General features: G+C 35.0%; 1 protein-coding gene across 2 annotated transcripts in view; it reads left to right on the plus strand.

Moving 5' to 3' along the window:
- Positions 1-16,996, plus strand: part of LOC136029446 (delta-like protein 4) — a 65,777-nt gene that overhangs the window by 13,126 nt on the left and 35,655 nt on the right. For both annotated transcript variants that reach the window (XM_065707857.1, XM_065707858.1), the window contains exons 2-3: positions 1,346-1,544; positions 11,044-11,218. In XM_065707857.1, the coding sequence (XP_065563929.1) occupies positions 1,395-1,544; positions 11,044-11,218 (325 nt within the window). In that variant the 5' untranslated portion in view covers positions 1,346-1,394. The remainder of the gene's footprint in view (positions 1-1,345; positions 1,545-11,043; positions 11,219-16,996) is intronic.

Below are 16,996 nucleotides of genomic sequence, written 5' to 3' on the forward strand. Positions count from 1 at the left end.
AAGCAGAACATAAACAACACAACTATATCCACTGAATTACAAATCGTCGAAAAATAACTGAGACGCTCACTTGGACACATCTTTTTCAGAGTATTAGCCCTCAGATCTTTAGCGATGTCCCTAAGCAGGATTAGCCGATCGGCAAGTCAGAAACGAGAAATAATCTTGCAGTTTCTATACCATTTTGGAAAATATAATAAGAATAAACTCTATTGCTTGCAGAAGCAAGTATATTGCCTATTTAAAATCATAATAACCATTGTCAGAAAGTATATTTAAACAATAAGGAGACATAGCCTTTCTATACAGGGAGGAAATAGTCTTTAAACTTTAAACCACAATGGAGAAATAACACTTTCTTGTCAAATTTTATAGAGTATAAATCAGATAGTTAAATATTAGTTGAGTTTAAATGGAATATTAAAACGAGAATGAATAGGGAAATGAATAGAAATAGGGCTAATATAATTGAGTTTTGGGCTAACATGTACAGAGAGTATGTTGTCAATCAAAGAAGCTGTAACATCAGTTACAAAGGTTGAGATAAATGTAGTTGGTCAAGTTTCCAGGGAAGGGATAAATGCAAAGAAAATGCTGCTCTACAAAATTTCTGTGGTGGTTAATTGACTTGGAACTGTCCAGAAACTATATGCATAGCCCTACAATCTTAAAGATCATGTTGCCATGCGGTGGTGCATTCGTGCATATACATGGTGAGCATACAAATTAACGGTTGTTATGAACTAATACAATAGTCAAGGTTATACGGCAAGGTCAAACCGGCTATTAGAAGTCAGATCAGCAGAATTTTTTTCGAAGAGGGACACCAGAATCCACAAAAATCATCTTTTTAGACCCATGATTTCTGAATTTTACTGGATGATTCTCCAGGTTAGTCTTAAAGGGAGGTTTATCCCCTAATCTCCATTCATTTGCAACAACATATTTGGACCAAACTTACAAAATGGGTACTTAGGGTGATCACTTCTCTTTAATTGTAGAAATATGAGCGTAATGTAAAAGTTTATGTTTCTGTGCTTATCCGCGCAGAGATTAAGGCCCCCTCACAGGAACAAGAGTAGTCCTAATAACTCCTAGCCTTTAAAAGACTTAAATTCGATACAAAATCAGGTTCTGTGTTTCAAATTCTTCCAATAAACTTATTTAGGGGTAAAAAAAAGTGAGGTCAACTATAGAATATAGAGTGGGGATATTCAGACAACCCTTGTCAGAGGCTAATTCCAGCCATTCCTTCAATATTCAGGCACGTTTTGTAGTCATTTGTTATTATTATGAGTTAGTAAAGCCATTTTTTAATATTTTGTTTTTATATTCAACTTCGTAGCTTGAAGATTTTGAGCTGAGTTGTGCATCTCTTGAAACTAGTGGACGCTATGGTTACGTCAGTTGGTGCTATTGGTTTTAAGAACGGACTTGGAAACGGTGCTGGCCCTTCAAGTCTGCTAGCGTTAGCAATGAAGCTAGCAAACCTTCGAGACAAATCTGGAAGCAAGAAAACCGAATCTGACAGCACAGAAACAAATGTAAGTCCCATAAGACTCGTTCTAAATTGAGGGATTGCCGGCTTTCAGCAATCACGCACACCAGCTAGCTCGTGCCGGCCGTGGCAAAAGTGCGCCAAGCTTGGTGGCACTGTACTGAGCGTTGCGGGTACTCTGCCTTGTATGGTGGAACTGTTCCGTACCAGTGTGTTCTTGATCTATAGTGTGAAATTTTGTCGCTTCATCGTCTATATATAAATCTTGTCTTATATTATTGGTAAAGCAACAGTCGTTCGGGGCTGAGGAACCGTTTTATTTTATTGGGTTTGAACTTTCCATATATATCCACCAAAATAAGGTAGAATGGATAAATAAATGTAGCACATAGTCTCCAAAAAAATAAGACAAGAAACTAAAAAAAAACAACATAAAAAACAAAAATTAAAGAAAAACAAAAAATTAAAATAAAAACCACAGTGAAATCGAACAGTAGAATTAGTACTTGTTATGGATAAAATTCCGTGGATACGCAAGAATGACAGAAGGTTAACTCTCAATGCCACCTTTATACGGTTTTTTTCGACTCCAGTCCAAAAATCTTGATATGTTGTTTGATAAATGCTAACTAAGGTTAACGAGTAATCCCCAAATATGATGTCGGATTAAGATAGTTTATCGATTACTTAAATTCATTTTCTCACATTTTACGTGATGCTAAAAATATTTAAAATTTCCATTTTTTTTCACAAATTACAGCATGAAGTCCATTCTTAATCAAAAAAAGAAATAGTTGAAAAATAAGCCTTTTGTTATAATTTTTTTCTTCTGTACCCTGGATGTTTATAACACCTTATTTCAGTGGTGCACTCAGAAAATAATTATGGGGTTACTGTTTGTCCCTGGGCCAACCAACGGAAAATTCCTTAGAAAAACTGGTATTTTAAGGCATTACTTTAACTTTACTTTAACTCTTTGAATGCAAGTTTTGAGTAGGGAGTATAGGAATAAATGAAAAAACCCAGCATATTAAATAAGATTTTAGGACAAAATCTTTTTATATCAGTTGTCTTATAAAAACAAAATTGAGTCTTCTTTGGGTCTTCGTCAATATGGATAATACACTGTCTGTATACACTGAAATTTCCCTGTGCATATTCAGATTGGCTAAGCCATTTAGCCTACTCTCAGACATTGTGTTTCTTAGGCATGTCTAGATTCTCCAAATGCTGGAAAAGAGCTCTCTGTTGTGCTGGTCGATACAGGTATAGCAATGAAAATCTTAAGTAGGATATGGATGGTTGGAAAGATTGCTTTATCAAAAATATTTAGAATATCAATTGCGTTGACGTGGTGTGCCTTGTTTCGTCGGAGAAAAGCTTGTCAAACTTCTAATTCTGCCACCAACACGTTCAAGTTGTTGTTCTCCAAATCTTCTTTGTAAACTTCAATCAACTTCAAAAACACCTCTTTCATCTCTTTACTTTCTTCACAGTTCTCTGGATAAGTATGAAGCAAGCCGTGAAACCCTTTCAAAATTTTCTTGTGCCTTAAGAGACGTTCTTCGATGTCAGGAAACAAAATTTTCAATCTAGGGGATGAATACGCTAATTCTTTAAAATTGTTCTGTGCTTTCGGCTGAGACATTGGTTCTGCATGTCTCCCTCCCAACAATGCTTGGGATACTAATTGTAGATTCATTCAATTTGGCCATTTTTTGTGCCTCTTGAAACAACACTGAAAACTCCTCATCAATTTTTTCTTTTAGTGACTTCAGACTCTGAAGTACATAGTCAGCATAGTTCAAAGCAGCCCAAAGATCTGCATCACTTGACTGTAGCTTTTGATATAATATCGAAGTCTAGCTGAGTAGCTTTTCAGCTGATACTAGAGCTGAAATATACTGTGACTGACATATAGCTGTCAAAAGACATCGGCCCCTGAAGATATGTTCTTATTATCCTGACATTTGATTTCTTCTAAGAAAGCAATGATAAGGTTGTACAGTTCCATCATGACGAGGACAGCATCATGCCTTTGAACCCATCTGGATGGGCATAGCTGTATGAGTTTTTGTTTCTTAGTTTTTGGTGCTAGGGTTTCAATTTTTCTCTGGGGAACATTTTGTCTCTTTTTGTGTTAAAAAAAGGACCATAGTTTTTCAGTACTGCCAAAACGATTTCTGAATATATCTGGCGTCTGCAGCATTTGTAATGGCTAAGTTAAGGCTGTGTGACACGCAGTGTACATATACTGCCCTCGGGCAACGTTTCTGAACAACAGCCTGAACACCTTTGACGTTTCCGCTGATCGCTGATATGCCATCATTACTGCTGCATTCTATGTTGACATGTTCAGTGTAGGGTTGGAGGTTAAGGCACCAGGCTCATCAAAAGCAGAACTAGCCAATTTCTTCCGATTAGGCTCTCCAATCTAAAAAAAAAACTATTAACTGCCATTAATATGAGAAACAGAAAGACACAAATTAATTTTTTCTTTCATTTTAACTGGATTACAAACAAAACTAGACCTACGTTGCCTCGGCAACGTGAAGCGTTTCAGCAACCTTTGTCCGGCTTCGCCGACTAAAGTGCTGCGAGAGCAACACTTTGGTTTTGTTTCTTCGCTATCGATCAGTAATCACATTATCAAAGGCTATTCCTCAGCGTTGAAAAAACAACAACATAATAGTATCGAAATAAGGGACTAAATTGACTTTGCAGCCAGTTAAACTTTATCCTTTTCAATCGTGGACATCGTGACGGATGAAAACTCGGAACAATATCTTATATAATCTAGTTGGTACTATGAAGCTATCCCTAACTTTTCAGGATTAAAATACCATAGATGAGATCCTATTAATTTTTACGAAACTATCTCATTGTTTTACATTCTCGTTTGTGCTTGTTTCTTCACTATCGGTTAAATGATAAAGTTGTCAGCCTGTCGAAGTTTTTAAAACGGTATGTTCAAACGAGAACGCAATCAGTTATCACATGACCAAAGGCTATTCCTCAGCGTTGAAAAAACAGCAAACTACAAAATAATATCGAAAGAAGGGACTAAATTGACTTTGCAGGCATTTGACCTTTATCCTTTTCAATCGTAGACATCGTGACGGATGAAAACTCGGAACAATAACTTATATAATCTAGTTGGTATAATAAAGCTATCCGTAACTTTTCAGAACTAAAATAACGTAAGTGACACTAATTATTACGAAACTACCTCATTGTTTTACGTTATCGTTTGTACCCGTTGCGTAAACACTTAATTCTGTCAGATTTAAAGAGATCGAATTCAATGTGCACCAATTTGCACAAATTTCTAGCCGAAAGTGAACAGATTCTTACTTACAAGTCCCTCTCCCGTGATAGACATCAAGTTCACCGGAAACAAATAAATGGGTACACCAACTAGCAAAAGTTGCAAATCCCTCATCGCTGAAGATGATAGTAGCCCAACAGCCGACTATTACTTACAAGTTTTCTACATTTCTTACCACTGGAACCAAACTGGTTTAACCATCAAATACACTGGAAACAAATAATGGGTACACCAACTAGCAAAAGCGGCAAACCCCTCATTGCCGAAGATGCTTATGAACTAACAGCCGTTTCTCACCCAAAGTGAACCGATTCTTACTTATAAGTCCCTCTCCCGTGATAGGCATCAAGTTCACCGGAAACAAATAAATGGGTACACCAAGTAGCATAGTTGCAAACCCCTCATCTCTAAAGATGACTGTAGCCTAATAGCAGATTATTACTTACAAGTCCCCTACATGTCTTACCACTGGAACCAAATTGGTTTTACCATCAAATACACCGGAAACAAATAATAGATACACCAACTAGCAAAAGTTGCTAACCCCTCATTGCCGCAGGTGATTATTACCTAACAGCAGACTGTTGCTTACAAGTCCTCTATATATCTCACAATTTGTATCGGCCTAGATTTCGTTTCAGTATGTACCTTACTACTGAAGTTGTCAACCCCTTGAAACTTTCAAACTGGTATGCCTCATGAAGAAATTTTTGTACCAAAAAGTCGTATGCTTTGATCAGCTCATCAAGAGCTATCGATTGCCGTCGAAAAAAATAATTCTATCTGTCATAGTTCAAAAGTTGATTTTTTTTTTGCCGTCGGCCAACTTTCTAACGTCACGACTTAGAAAGGAGCAAAGGATAAGCTCCAATTTCTTTAGCAATGAGAGAACTTAAAGTTTATTAGGCACATCTGATACCATTTCTCTACTGCTATCCCAAGTATGAATAACCGAATGATAAACTCAGCTGAAATCACGAACAGAAATGGGTAGAAACAATAGATGGCAGCACTTTCGGACCCGTGGGAAAATGCCACGTTTCGTTTCAGTATGTACCTCACTACAGAAGTTGTTAACCCCTTGAAACTCTCAAACTGGTATACCTCATGAAGGAATTTTGTACCAAAAAATGAATGTCATATACTTTGATCAGCTCATCAAGAGCTATGGATTACCGTCGAAAAAAAAAATACTATCTGTCTTAGTTCAAAAGTTGATTTTTTGCCTCAGGCCAACTTTCTAACGTCACCACTTAGAAAGGAGCAAAGGATAAGCTCCAATTTCTTTAGCAATGAGAGAACTTAAAGTTTATTAGGCACATCTGATACCATTTCTCTACTGCTATCCCAAGTATGAATAACCGAATGATAAACTCAGCTGAAATCACGAACAGAAATGGGTAGAAACAATAGATGGCAGCACTTTCGGACCCGTGGGAAAATGCCACATTTTTGCTTCTGTAAGTTTTTCTATTTATCACTCAAAGAAGATATATTGGCTGCGGGGCCGGGTAACTGCCGCATATATTTAACACTTATAGATTTTAGTCCATCTTCAATTTGAAAGTGGTGCCTGCCTCGTTGCCTGCTAGAACGGAGCTTTCCACTCGAAAGCAGAAACATGGTTTGATGAAACGAAAGCTTGGCTGCACAACTTCAGATACTCCTCTCTGACATAGGCTATATAACTCCACTTCACTTCGCACACCATAGGCTCTGGCTCGTGGACAAGCAAAAACCATCCTTTTTGGCCCCAGGCAAGAGTTCTGTGGAGCTTTCCAAAATGTAATGTTATATTCATCAATCCGGCCTGAGGTCCACACTTTCCATAAAAATCGCACAGGTTAGACCCTTACCAGTTTCCAGGAATAAGCTGAGATCGGCGGCATAGAAAAAAAACCGGGACAAAACCAAATTGTTGCTCTCGCAACACAAATAAAGTTAACGTATTTCAAATAATAATGAATTCAACATAACTATTAACTTAAATTTTTTTACTGTTCACTGTCATTGCTTAATCACTGTACGGTTCAAATAGCTACACAGCTCTTCCAAGTTAGCCCCTTTGTATTTTAATTAATTATTTACTAATAATAAACTGAGGCCACCGTATGAACTATTTTATTTAAATGTATCAATGTGTTATGTTATTTTCAAACTTGTAGTTGGAAGATGGAGCCCATAAGCTTTCCAAAACATGTAACTTCCCTGTGTCTGATAGCCACTTATTTTTGTACAAAGGCATGTCCATTTTACTGCTGCATTCCATGTTGACATTGTCCAGTGTATAGTTGGAGTTTCAGGTACTAGGTTAGTCAAAAGCAGGACTAGCCAATTTCTTCTGATTAGGCTCTCCAGTCTAAAAAAAAATCAATCAACCACCGTTTATATGAAAAACAGAAAACTTAACTGGATTTAACTTAATTTAACTGGATTTCAAACAAAACAAAGTAAGCGTGTTACAAATAATAATGAATTCAACATAACTATAAATTTAAATTTTTTACTGTTCACTCTCATTGCTCAATACTGTACAGTTAACAGTTTCACAATTCTTCCAAGTTAGCCCCTGTAAATTTTAATAAATTATTTACTAATCCACAGACTGTAATAAACTGAGACCACTGTATGAACTATTTTATCTAAATGTATGAATGTGTTATGTTGTTTTTCTGTATTTTCAAGATTAACCCAAAATAATTTGAACACATTAATATTAAGAACCATATCCACCAACATATTACTTTATGATTGTCACAGTGTTAACTATTTTACGTTTTCATTTTGATGTTATGTTTCATTGTCATTTTAGTTTTTAGGTATTGTAATTAATATCCTCCATGGATAAACAAATAAAATTATTGCCATTTTGATTTACATTTTTATTTTATTTATAGTTGAATTATTCTTACTAGTTTTTCACTAAAAACCCATCTTATTTGGGCACGGCAAGACGTGCCGGTAAATGCTACTACATCCGTGGCATCAATATAAACATTAAACTAGTTTATCGTACACAGCATAGAATTTAAAACAGTTGATTTTCAAAACAAAGGTAAAAAATAGTTTCAGTCTGCCAATATAGGCTCAGAGTGAATAGTAGTGAATGACCTATGCCTTCCCGCTCAAAACAAGACGAGCTAAGAAGTTCGTGTAAACTGCAAATAAATATAATATATAAACTTACCTTTGCGCCGCTGGTATCAATCTCATTTTTGCCAAAATAATCCGTCAATGATGTTTCAGAGGTCAACGTGAGAGTTGAGACCAAATAATTGCATTTGTAACCTTTGTAAGTATTTCCTTGTGCATTTCTTAGGAGTAGGAATGCAGCGATGCAACTATTTAAATCCCTACTCCTGAAAACCAGTATTCAGTATGCGATGTGTCTATTATTGGCGGATCCAAAACCAAAATATAATTTTTCTTGAAGGGGAGGTGCCGCCCCTTTAGCCTCCTCTCCCCTTGGGGGTACGCCTGCCTTTTTTTGCACAGGTAAATACTGCTTAACTAATGTAAAAACAAAAAAGGAAAAAAACTAAGAAACCTTTGATTTATTTTCCAGTCACCCACCCCCCTCCTCTCCTTTAAAATCAATGTTTGAACAGTAGTACTTTTTCGGGCAATCTTTTATTGAAAATTGCCGTTCTTAATAAAAAATAGCTGAAACAACCCAAATCAGTAATAAAATGTTTTGGCTCAAATACTTTACAAGTTTTAGCTGCTTTAAGATACAAGTTTGGCTTTGTTTGGCTTTGCTTATCTTTAACCGTTTAGTTACTGTTGTCAACACTTGCACTGAACAAATGGTTTGACTCTAGTGTTAAGTTTAACTGAATTCCATAGGGATTCTAACATTCAGCAATCGACTGGGAAAGTAGCATGACATACAAATCAAGAAAAATAGTAACTAAACTGCTAACCTGCAATTCTAACCTCAACATATTTATGAAGTACCATAATGTGGGGAATATTTAGGGTATTTGTCATTCTCAGTTTTATCTACCCGTGCGTGGACCCATCGATCCCTTAGAAATCCCAGTAGTTTTTTGATTTATTAGCTTATAAAAAAACTAGAATTCTTAATTTCTGATCTAGTGAGCGCCCTTCAATGTTTCTGCAACCATGAGGTGGAGGTATTATTGGTGCTGTGGCAAAGATGGGTGACCAAGTTGATTCAGGTTATATTTGATGCATTAAAATTAACGCTTTTGAGCAATAAGAGGTGCCACCTTGCAGCATCTTTGTGGGCATTAACCACATATTTCTATGGAAATATCTTGCCAGAAAATTTGATCCCAGCTGAAAATTTCCCCTGGGCAATGTCACCGTAAAATTCTCTCATATGTAAAATTTTGCATCCAAAGAGGAAAAAGGACAAATAAAAAGAATTCTGTAGAAGACTTCTGGGTAATTCTTCCCGAAATTTTTTCTACCCTATGATAAATACCCCGGATAATCTCTCTCCCCTGCAGAAAAACCCCTTGCGAAAAATATCCGTATGTTTCCCAATAACAGATACTATTTGTAAGCAATGAACAAATTACAAAAGTTAAAAAGGTACTTATACCTCTACAATCGGGCTCTCTGATTGTTTTGTAGCTATGGAGGGAGGGAGATGCCTCAAAGATAGCATTTTAATGCCAAAACATCTCAGCTCTCATTGAGCCTTCAAATAAATATTGTCGTTCTTTTTTTTCCTTTGAAAAAATTACTCATTTTGTTTAACTTACTTAAGAGTTACAGTTTATTTTACAAGAGTTAATTTTACAAGAATTAATCTGTTTATATAGGCTATAAGAAAACAAAGCTTAGAAATACTAGGCTTCACAGTATTTGGAGAGTACCGAAAAATTCCAAAAGAGAAAGACAGAAATTACTGTTATATACTTCCGTTTCAAAAATGTGCTTTAATTGCATTGGTTTACTTTCGTGACGTCATTCGACAAACGTTTAAGCAAGTCATACCATTACTTAAGAGGTTCGATACCTTAAAGGATAACCCTATCTCATCAGTTTGTTTGTGTGGCTAAACTATTTGGAACCGATTACAGGGTCTTGCCATTGCTTTTAGAGTTTGGATGAGATCTGAGTAAACAAAAAACTTGTGATCTGGAAAATAAAAACTGACATCGAATTTTGCCGAAATCACAGAAAAACGTAAAACTTCTCCTGCTTTTGCCGGAGATAGAGAAATTCAGATCTAATTAAGCTGACATCATTAGAAAGTGTGAGTTTATTTTATCGATTAAATGGAGCAGAATTTTCTATTTAAAGGTAAGAAAGAGACATTCCTTAGAAATTTCGGTACTTCCATGTTATAGAGACCACACTTTATTGTTGATCTGTACTGAAACCGGTTTTTTGTATCCATTTGGAGATAATCAGCTTAACCTAACGAAATTAACGGTATCTATGCAGGTATCTTTAATTAAATATTTAATATAAAGACCCGGTTAGGATAGTTTACGTTAGGTTAGGTATTAAACATAATGCGTTCTGGGGGCATGCTTCCCATGAGCAGGCTGATATTATTATATTTTCGTTACAGTTCGGTATATTTCATTATGATTAATCTAACTTAACTTCCTTGGCGTGGCCACTATAACACGTAAGTAGCTAAACTCCTAACATACCTTCTAGGAAAACGCTAAGAGTCAGTTCAAAGGAAACATCATTTGAGTAATTAGGTAGATTTGATAGTTCCCTGTGGTGCTATTCGCTTTGAACTTCGCTTTTGACTTTGTCTTTGAGACGGTCAGCTGACATTGAGGCTCCCAAAATGATTTGTAAGGTGTCGAATCCTCTAAGTATGTATTAGAAAGGGAAACAAAATAATATCGACTCCTTTCCTATTGTTTATTCGCCTTTTATTTGTATATCAAATTTTGAGCCTAAGCACAAAACCTGATTGGTATATTTTTATGAAATGTTAAGCTGGTAAAAGGAGCGAAAAAATTTTGAGTCGCTCTGTCTTAATACTTCGGATGGATCAACTATCTCTAAATTGTAAATCGGGTGAAAGATGTCGACAGTTGTTGACATGGTCCCAACAAATCTCCTTACTTTTCATAGGTGTAATGTAGTGTCTGTGTTGTCTTTCATTGTAAAAATCTGCATTCGGACATTTTTTTTTGTGAAGGATACATTTTAAAACTCTGTTTTCTGGAATTGGTATAATTTTATAGTATGCCTTCTATTTGGTGTCTATTTTTAGGATTGTTATTCTGGCGAAATACTACCCAATTCCCATGTCATATGCACTGAGGATGGAGAGCTAAGGTGTATTGACGGTTGGGCTGGTGACCATTGCAACATACCTAGATGCAAAAGAGGATGTGATCCCATGCATGGATATTGTACCTACCCCGGAGAATGTAGATGCAGAACAGGTAAACTATTTCTAGCTATTAGTTGTTTATGTCTCATATATATTATATGAGTTATGATTGATGAGTTATGATGAGTTATGATGGTATATATTATATGAGTTATATTGTCTCATATATGTTTGCCCCTATGAGCCATGTTTAGTTTCTCAGACTTTCTGGCTTAGTTTTGTGGAAGTTTCGAAAAACTTATTGAAGTAGGTAACTTAATACGCCCTTAACCCAACACTGCGGTTTTTTCCCAATATACCCAATAAACTAAATACAAATTAGCTCAAATTTCAACGCTAAATCTGATAATGGAAATAAGAAATGTTCAATTTGCGAAACAATTGTTACTACCTCTACTATTACTAATAACTCACTGTAGCACCAAGCCACCCGATGCCAAAAAGATACGCACGCTCCTCTTCCAATCCAATCTATTCAAAGCCTCTCTTTTTGCACCCTCCCAAGAAGTTCCTATTTCCCTCAAATCTTTCCTTACGACATCTTCCTACGCCATTCGGGGAAGACCTGCTTTTTGTTTGGCCCTAGACGGTTGGCCGACAAGGACAATCTTTGGCAATCTGTCATCCTTCATCTGCAGAACGTGTCCTAGCCATCTCATCCTTTCTATTTTTATATCCCTAGAAAGTGGGAGTGATCCATATTTTTCGTACAACCTATTTTTCGTACAGCCATGTTTAGTTTCTCAGAATTTCTGGCTTAGTTTTGTGGAAGTTTCGAAAAACTTATTGAAGTAGGTAACTTCTTAAGGAATGTTTCCTTAAGGAAAACACTCTCAAGGAATGGCGAGTGACAGAGATGTTAAATAAGGTTCGATTCTTCTAGTTGTTTTGTTGACTTGGAAGTCTAAATGATTAGCAATAATTTCTTCAACACTTAAACCATCTTAGTTTAGACAAACATTATGTTACTCGTATCATATTCTATTTTTCAAAGGAAATAGGTGATATTTTTTTTGTAAAATGAAATATTATCAAATTTCTCTTCCCATTCAAGTAATAATTTATATACACAATTAATTAAGTATTTTCATTAATTATTCAATTATATAATGCACTTCAGAATTAAATAATACGATTAAATAACAAGGGTAATACATTAATCATTTAATTAAATAAATAATTAATCATTTAATGAAATTATACATTTAATAAAGTAATACACTCTAATCAATTATTTCTGATTTGAGTTTGTGTATTCTTATCATTTTTTTTTCAATGCCATTTTAAGTGATAGTTAATGTTAGAAATAAGCTAGACCTAAATACTTCCTCAAATATACGGCGCATCCTTAAGGTCAAAACTCATAACATCAAACAGTTCGTGGTAACGAACTGTAAGTAAGGAGCGACCCGGCTCAATAATAACCGAAATTGTAAAAAAACGAAGGAATTTTGATACCAATAGATATATCAAAAGAATTGGAGTTTTTTGCTGATTTCAAATATATAAGTTTCATTAAGTTTAATTATACCCATCAAAGGTTACGAGCCTGAGAAAATTTGTTAGGTTTTTGAAAAAGGGGAACACCCCCTAAAAAATCTTAATGAGTCATAGAATCTTAATGAAAATCACACCATCAAATTCAGTGTATCAGAAAACCCTTCTGTACAGGTTTCAAGCGCCTAACTGAAAAAATATGGAATTACGTATTTTTTTTCCAGAAGAAAAATCATGGATTCTTGTTTATTTGTTTTTTTTGTTGTTGTTGTTTCCCACAGGGATGATCGTATCAACCCAGTAGTCCTAGAATATCATGAGAGGGCTCATTCAAACGGAAATTAAAAGTTATAGTACCCTTTTTAAGTGACAAAAAAACTGGAGGGCATCTAAGCCCCCTCCCACGCCCCTTTTTTTCTCAATGTCATGTGATCACAATTTTGAGATAGCTATTTTGTTGAGCATAGTTGACAGCCCGAATAACTATGCCCTTGGGGATATCATGACCCTCCCACAGCCCCTAGGGAAAGGTCTTTAAGTTACAGAATTTCCTCATTGTTTACGTATAGTATTTGTCATTGGGAAGTATGCATACATTTTTTTGGGGGAGGGGGTGGAATTATCTGCTGGTGGGATTTTCCACAAGGATAATTTTCATGGGGAGGGAAGTTTCCTGGTGTTTAATTTTTCAGGGGAAATTTTACACTGGGGGAATTTGCCTGAATTCCTATACGAAATTCTTCTTTTCTGTTGCGTTCACATTGCCGACTCAATTTTACGCGTGGGTAAAATTGTCGTGGGTCAAGGGTAATTGTCCGGGGTAAATTTTCACCAGAATTGAAGTGTCTAGGGAATAAATCCTTGTGCAGGAGGGATTATTCCTTGGAGAAGTAGCCAGATTTTCTGGAATTAATTAAAAAACGATCAGGAATTCAAAAAAAACTAGTTTTTTCAACTGAAAGCAAGGAGTAACATTAAAACTTAAAACGAACAGAAATTCTTACGTATGTGAGGGGGTTACTCATCCAATCAACCTCACTCTTTACGCTAAGTTCAAATTCTGTCCCAATCTTTTAAGAACAACTCCTGAAATACTATATTCGTTTAGTTAGAACAATAAGTAGATTTTTCTAAAAGTATAAAAAAACTTTAGTGTAAAGAACGAGTTGGTTTGGGGGTGTAATACCCCTCTCCTCATATACGTAATAATTTCAGTTCATTTTAATATAAAATGCTGCTCCTTACTTTCAGTTGAAAAAATATATTTTTTTAGTTTAATATGCTTGAAGGCCCAGTAGTTTTGGAAGACTGCAATTTTTTTTTTTTACCGAAAAAAGCAAAGAAAAACAAAAAGAAATTTCTGAAAGTCATAAGCCTATTATCCAAGCTATTGATTTTTCTTTCGATACCTTCACTATGCTTAAGAAACTACCTCCTTTTATCTATTTGTCAAATAAGAGCGTTAAAAGAGAAAAATCGTAGAAAATAATTAAAAGGAATGTAAAAAAGCCCCTACATTTCTTTTGTTTTAATTCACCCTTATTCTCCAATAGAAAACATTCTTTTCAAAAGCATTCCTTCAACGCTGATGGGATCAGCCAATCACAAAACCTTTTAAATATGAAAAGGATGTCTAATAGCTCGTAGGAAGATTAATATGCAACTCTCTGTAATCGTGAAGTAGGCAAAATTATTACTAAAGTTTTTAGTTGTAATTTAAAAATTTTTCTATTGACGGTACTTCTTGATGAATTTTTCATTCATGTCTACTTTTCATCTAAGCACTTCTTTAAGAATTTAGAAGCTCCATTCTTTCTCACATGAAAATGATGAATTTTGTAAATGAGAGAGATTCAAAATAATTAAAGGAAGGATGTTCAAAATCTAAGCTCATATCCTTTCTACTAATGGTATTTCGTTGCAATATTCTTATTCGTAGTTCGTTTTATTTAAACTCTTTTTTATCATTAAATAAAAACGGTTTTTTTTCAACTGAACATAAGGAGCAGCATTAAAGCTTAAGAAAAACAGAAATTATTATGTATATGAGAAGGGTTACCCCCTCCTCAACCCTCGCTCTTTACACTAAACTCTTAAAGCTATTTAAAAATTCTTCTCATTCAAATTCAACGGCCCTTGCGTTCATTAAAAGAGTGCACTCTTTTTTATAGGAATTGTGATAAAAAGTCAAAATTTAGCGTAAGGAGCGAGTGTCATGAAGGAGCAGCTCCCCTAATATACAAAAAATGTTTTTTTAGAACTTTTAAAAAGCTTACGATTCTAATTAAACTGCCCTTGTGTTTCAGGAGTTACACTTAAATAAATGGAACAAAAAGTCAAACTTTAGTGTAAACGGTGAGTTTTCCAGGAGGGAGCAACCATCCTCATATACGGAACAATTTCTGTTCGTTTTAAGTTTTAATGTTGTTTCTTACTTTCATTTGAAAAAAAAATTGTTTTTTGATTTAATTCTTTTATTAAGGTATATGCCAGAAAGTCGAATCAAATATCTACCAACTTGGTTATACGTAAGACCTAATGCCATTGTTCCATTTATTTGAGACTTAGGACCCAATACATCCTCTTTTAAAGATAGATGACGGAGGGGGCTTGATTTTGTCAACTGGGTATTTACAGAAAAGGTTCTGTAAATACAACTGAGCCAAAATCTGGTGGGAAATAAAGGTAAGTTTGCTAACTGTTCCCTTTTGAGGTTCATTTTTTATCTGGCCTCAGTATGGGGGAGGGAGTTCCCTAATTTTTGTCATCCGGATGACTACCAGACACAAATTCTTTAACTCGAACACAAACTTCATCTGTCTTATATTCAGTAGCCTAGGCAGACAGGTAGGGTGTTGAAAAATCTCCCTCCTTAATTATGAAACGGTACGTACACACGCACACACGCATACAAAGACACACATACGAGAAATTTATAATACGATGACTAAGATAAGATAAGATTTATTCATCACGAAACACACATACAATATTACATTTTACTATTCTCCCCAAAGGCTCTTTGGCCTATAGAGAAGGGGAAAATAGACGAGTCGCTTACTCAGAGAAGAAAAAAAAAATTAAATAATCAATTACTCACAGAGAGAAGAGCAAAAAGGAGAAGAAAAGAAAATATAAATAAAATAAAAACTGTAGAAAACAAAACTAAATAGATTAATAGATTGAATAGACTAAATTAATTAAGTAGATCAGTAGATAAAATAGACTCCAATGAAATAATAATAAATATATATATATATGTACATACAAATATATATATTATATATATATATAAATTTTTTTTGAACAAACCGAATGAGTGGCGCCTTCGAGCTGATTCGGGCTACTTATTCCGTACAAAATGACTTGCAATTAAAGGATTAAAATCTGACCTTACACAAGAAGTAAAAGGAACTTAAATATGATTTTTGGTATTGCCAAGATTATGATTATTCTGATCAGAGGTGAAAGATGGCGGAACACTTAGGGGATGGGGGAGGTTACCATGAAGCTGAGAAAAGTAAAACATGCACACGAAAGAATATACAGTGACTCGAGATTAAGTTATGGGATATCTCTTGAACGGTTAGTTTTTTTAATGAGGTTTCTAGCTTTATTGTAAACCTTAGAAAGCGGTTTCAACAATGAAGGAAAGGTTGACATCCATACTATTGCACAGAAAGAAACTTAAGATCGGATAAAGCAGTGAAAAAGGATTTTCAAAATTGATCCAGGGAAAATATGTTTAAGTTCCCTTAAAATACCGAGATTCCTGCATATCTTCATTTTAATCAAATCAATGTGACGTTTGAAAGACAAATTTTCCTCAACAAGAATGCCCAAAAAACGAACATAACGAACTTTAGATCTATGAATTATCCCACTTGGCTTATGAATTTCTGATAACTGGGGATAAATCTGAGAAACATTCGAAAATACCAAAAATTTGGACTTGGAATAATTTTAGGGTAAGATAATTTGGGGTAAACTAGTCTTTGTAATAAAGAAAAACAAGCGACACAAAAATGTTATGATACATTTTATATGACCCAAATATCTTCTTCACCAAGGAATTCTAAAATGTTGTTGAATAATTTCCTTTAGTAAGAAAAGGAAAAAAATTAACGGCTCAAGGCTGCTAAAAAAACACTTAAAAGTTATAATCTTGGCCAATTAAGTAATTGCCGGCTGATGTTGTTCTAGAGGGTACACACACAAAACACATCAAAAAGCCAAAACACACACAAAAGAAAAAAAAAGAACGGAAGAAAATGTCAAAGTAATGTGGTAATGACTGTGAATTACTGTGAAAATTACAGTAATGTGGTAATGA

This window comes from Artemia franciscana, chromosome 7 (assembly GCF_032884065.1).
Source record: "Artemia franciscana chromosome 7, ASM3288406v1, whole genome shotgun sequence".
In the NCBI taxonomy this organism is placed as follows: Eukaryota; Metazoa; Arthropoda; class Branchiopoda; order Anostraca; family Artemiidae; genus Artemia; species Artemia franciscana.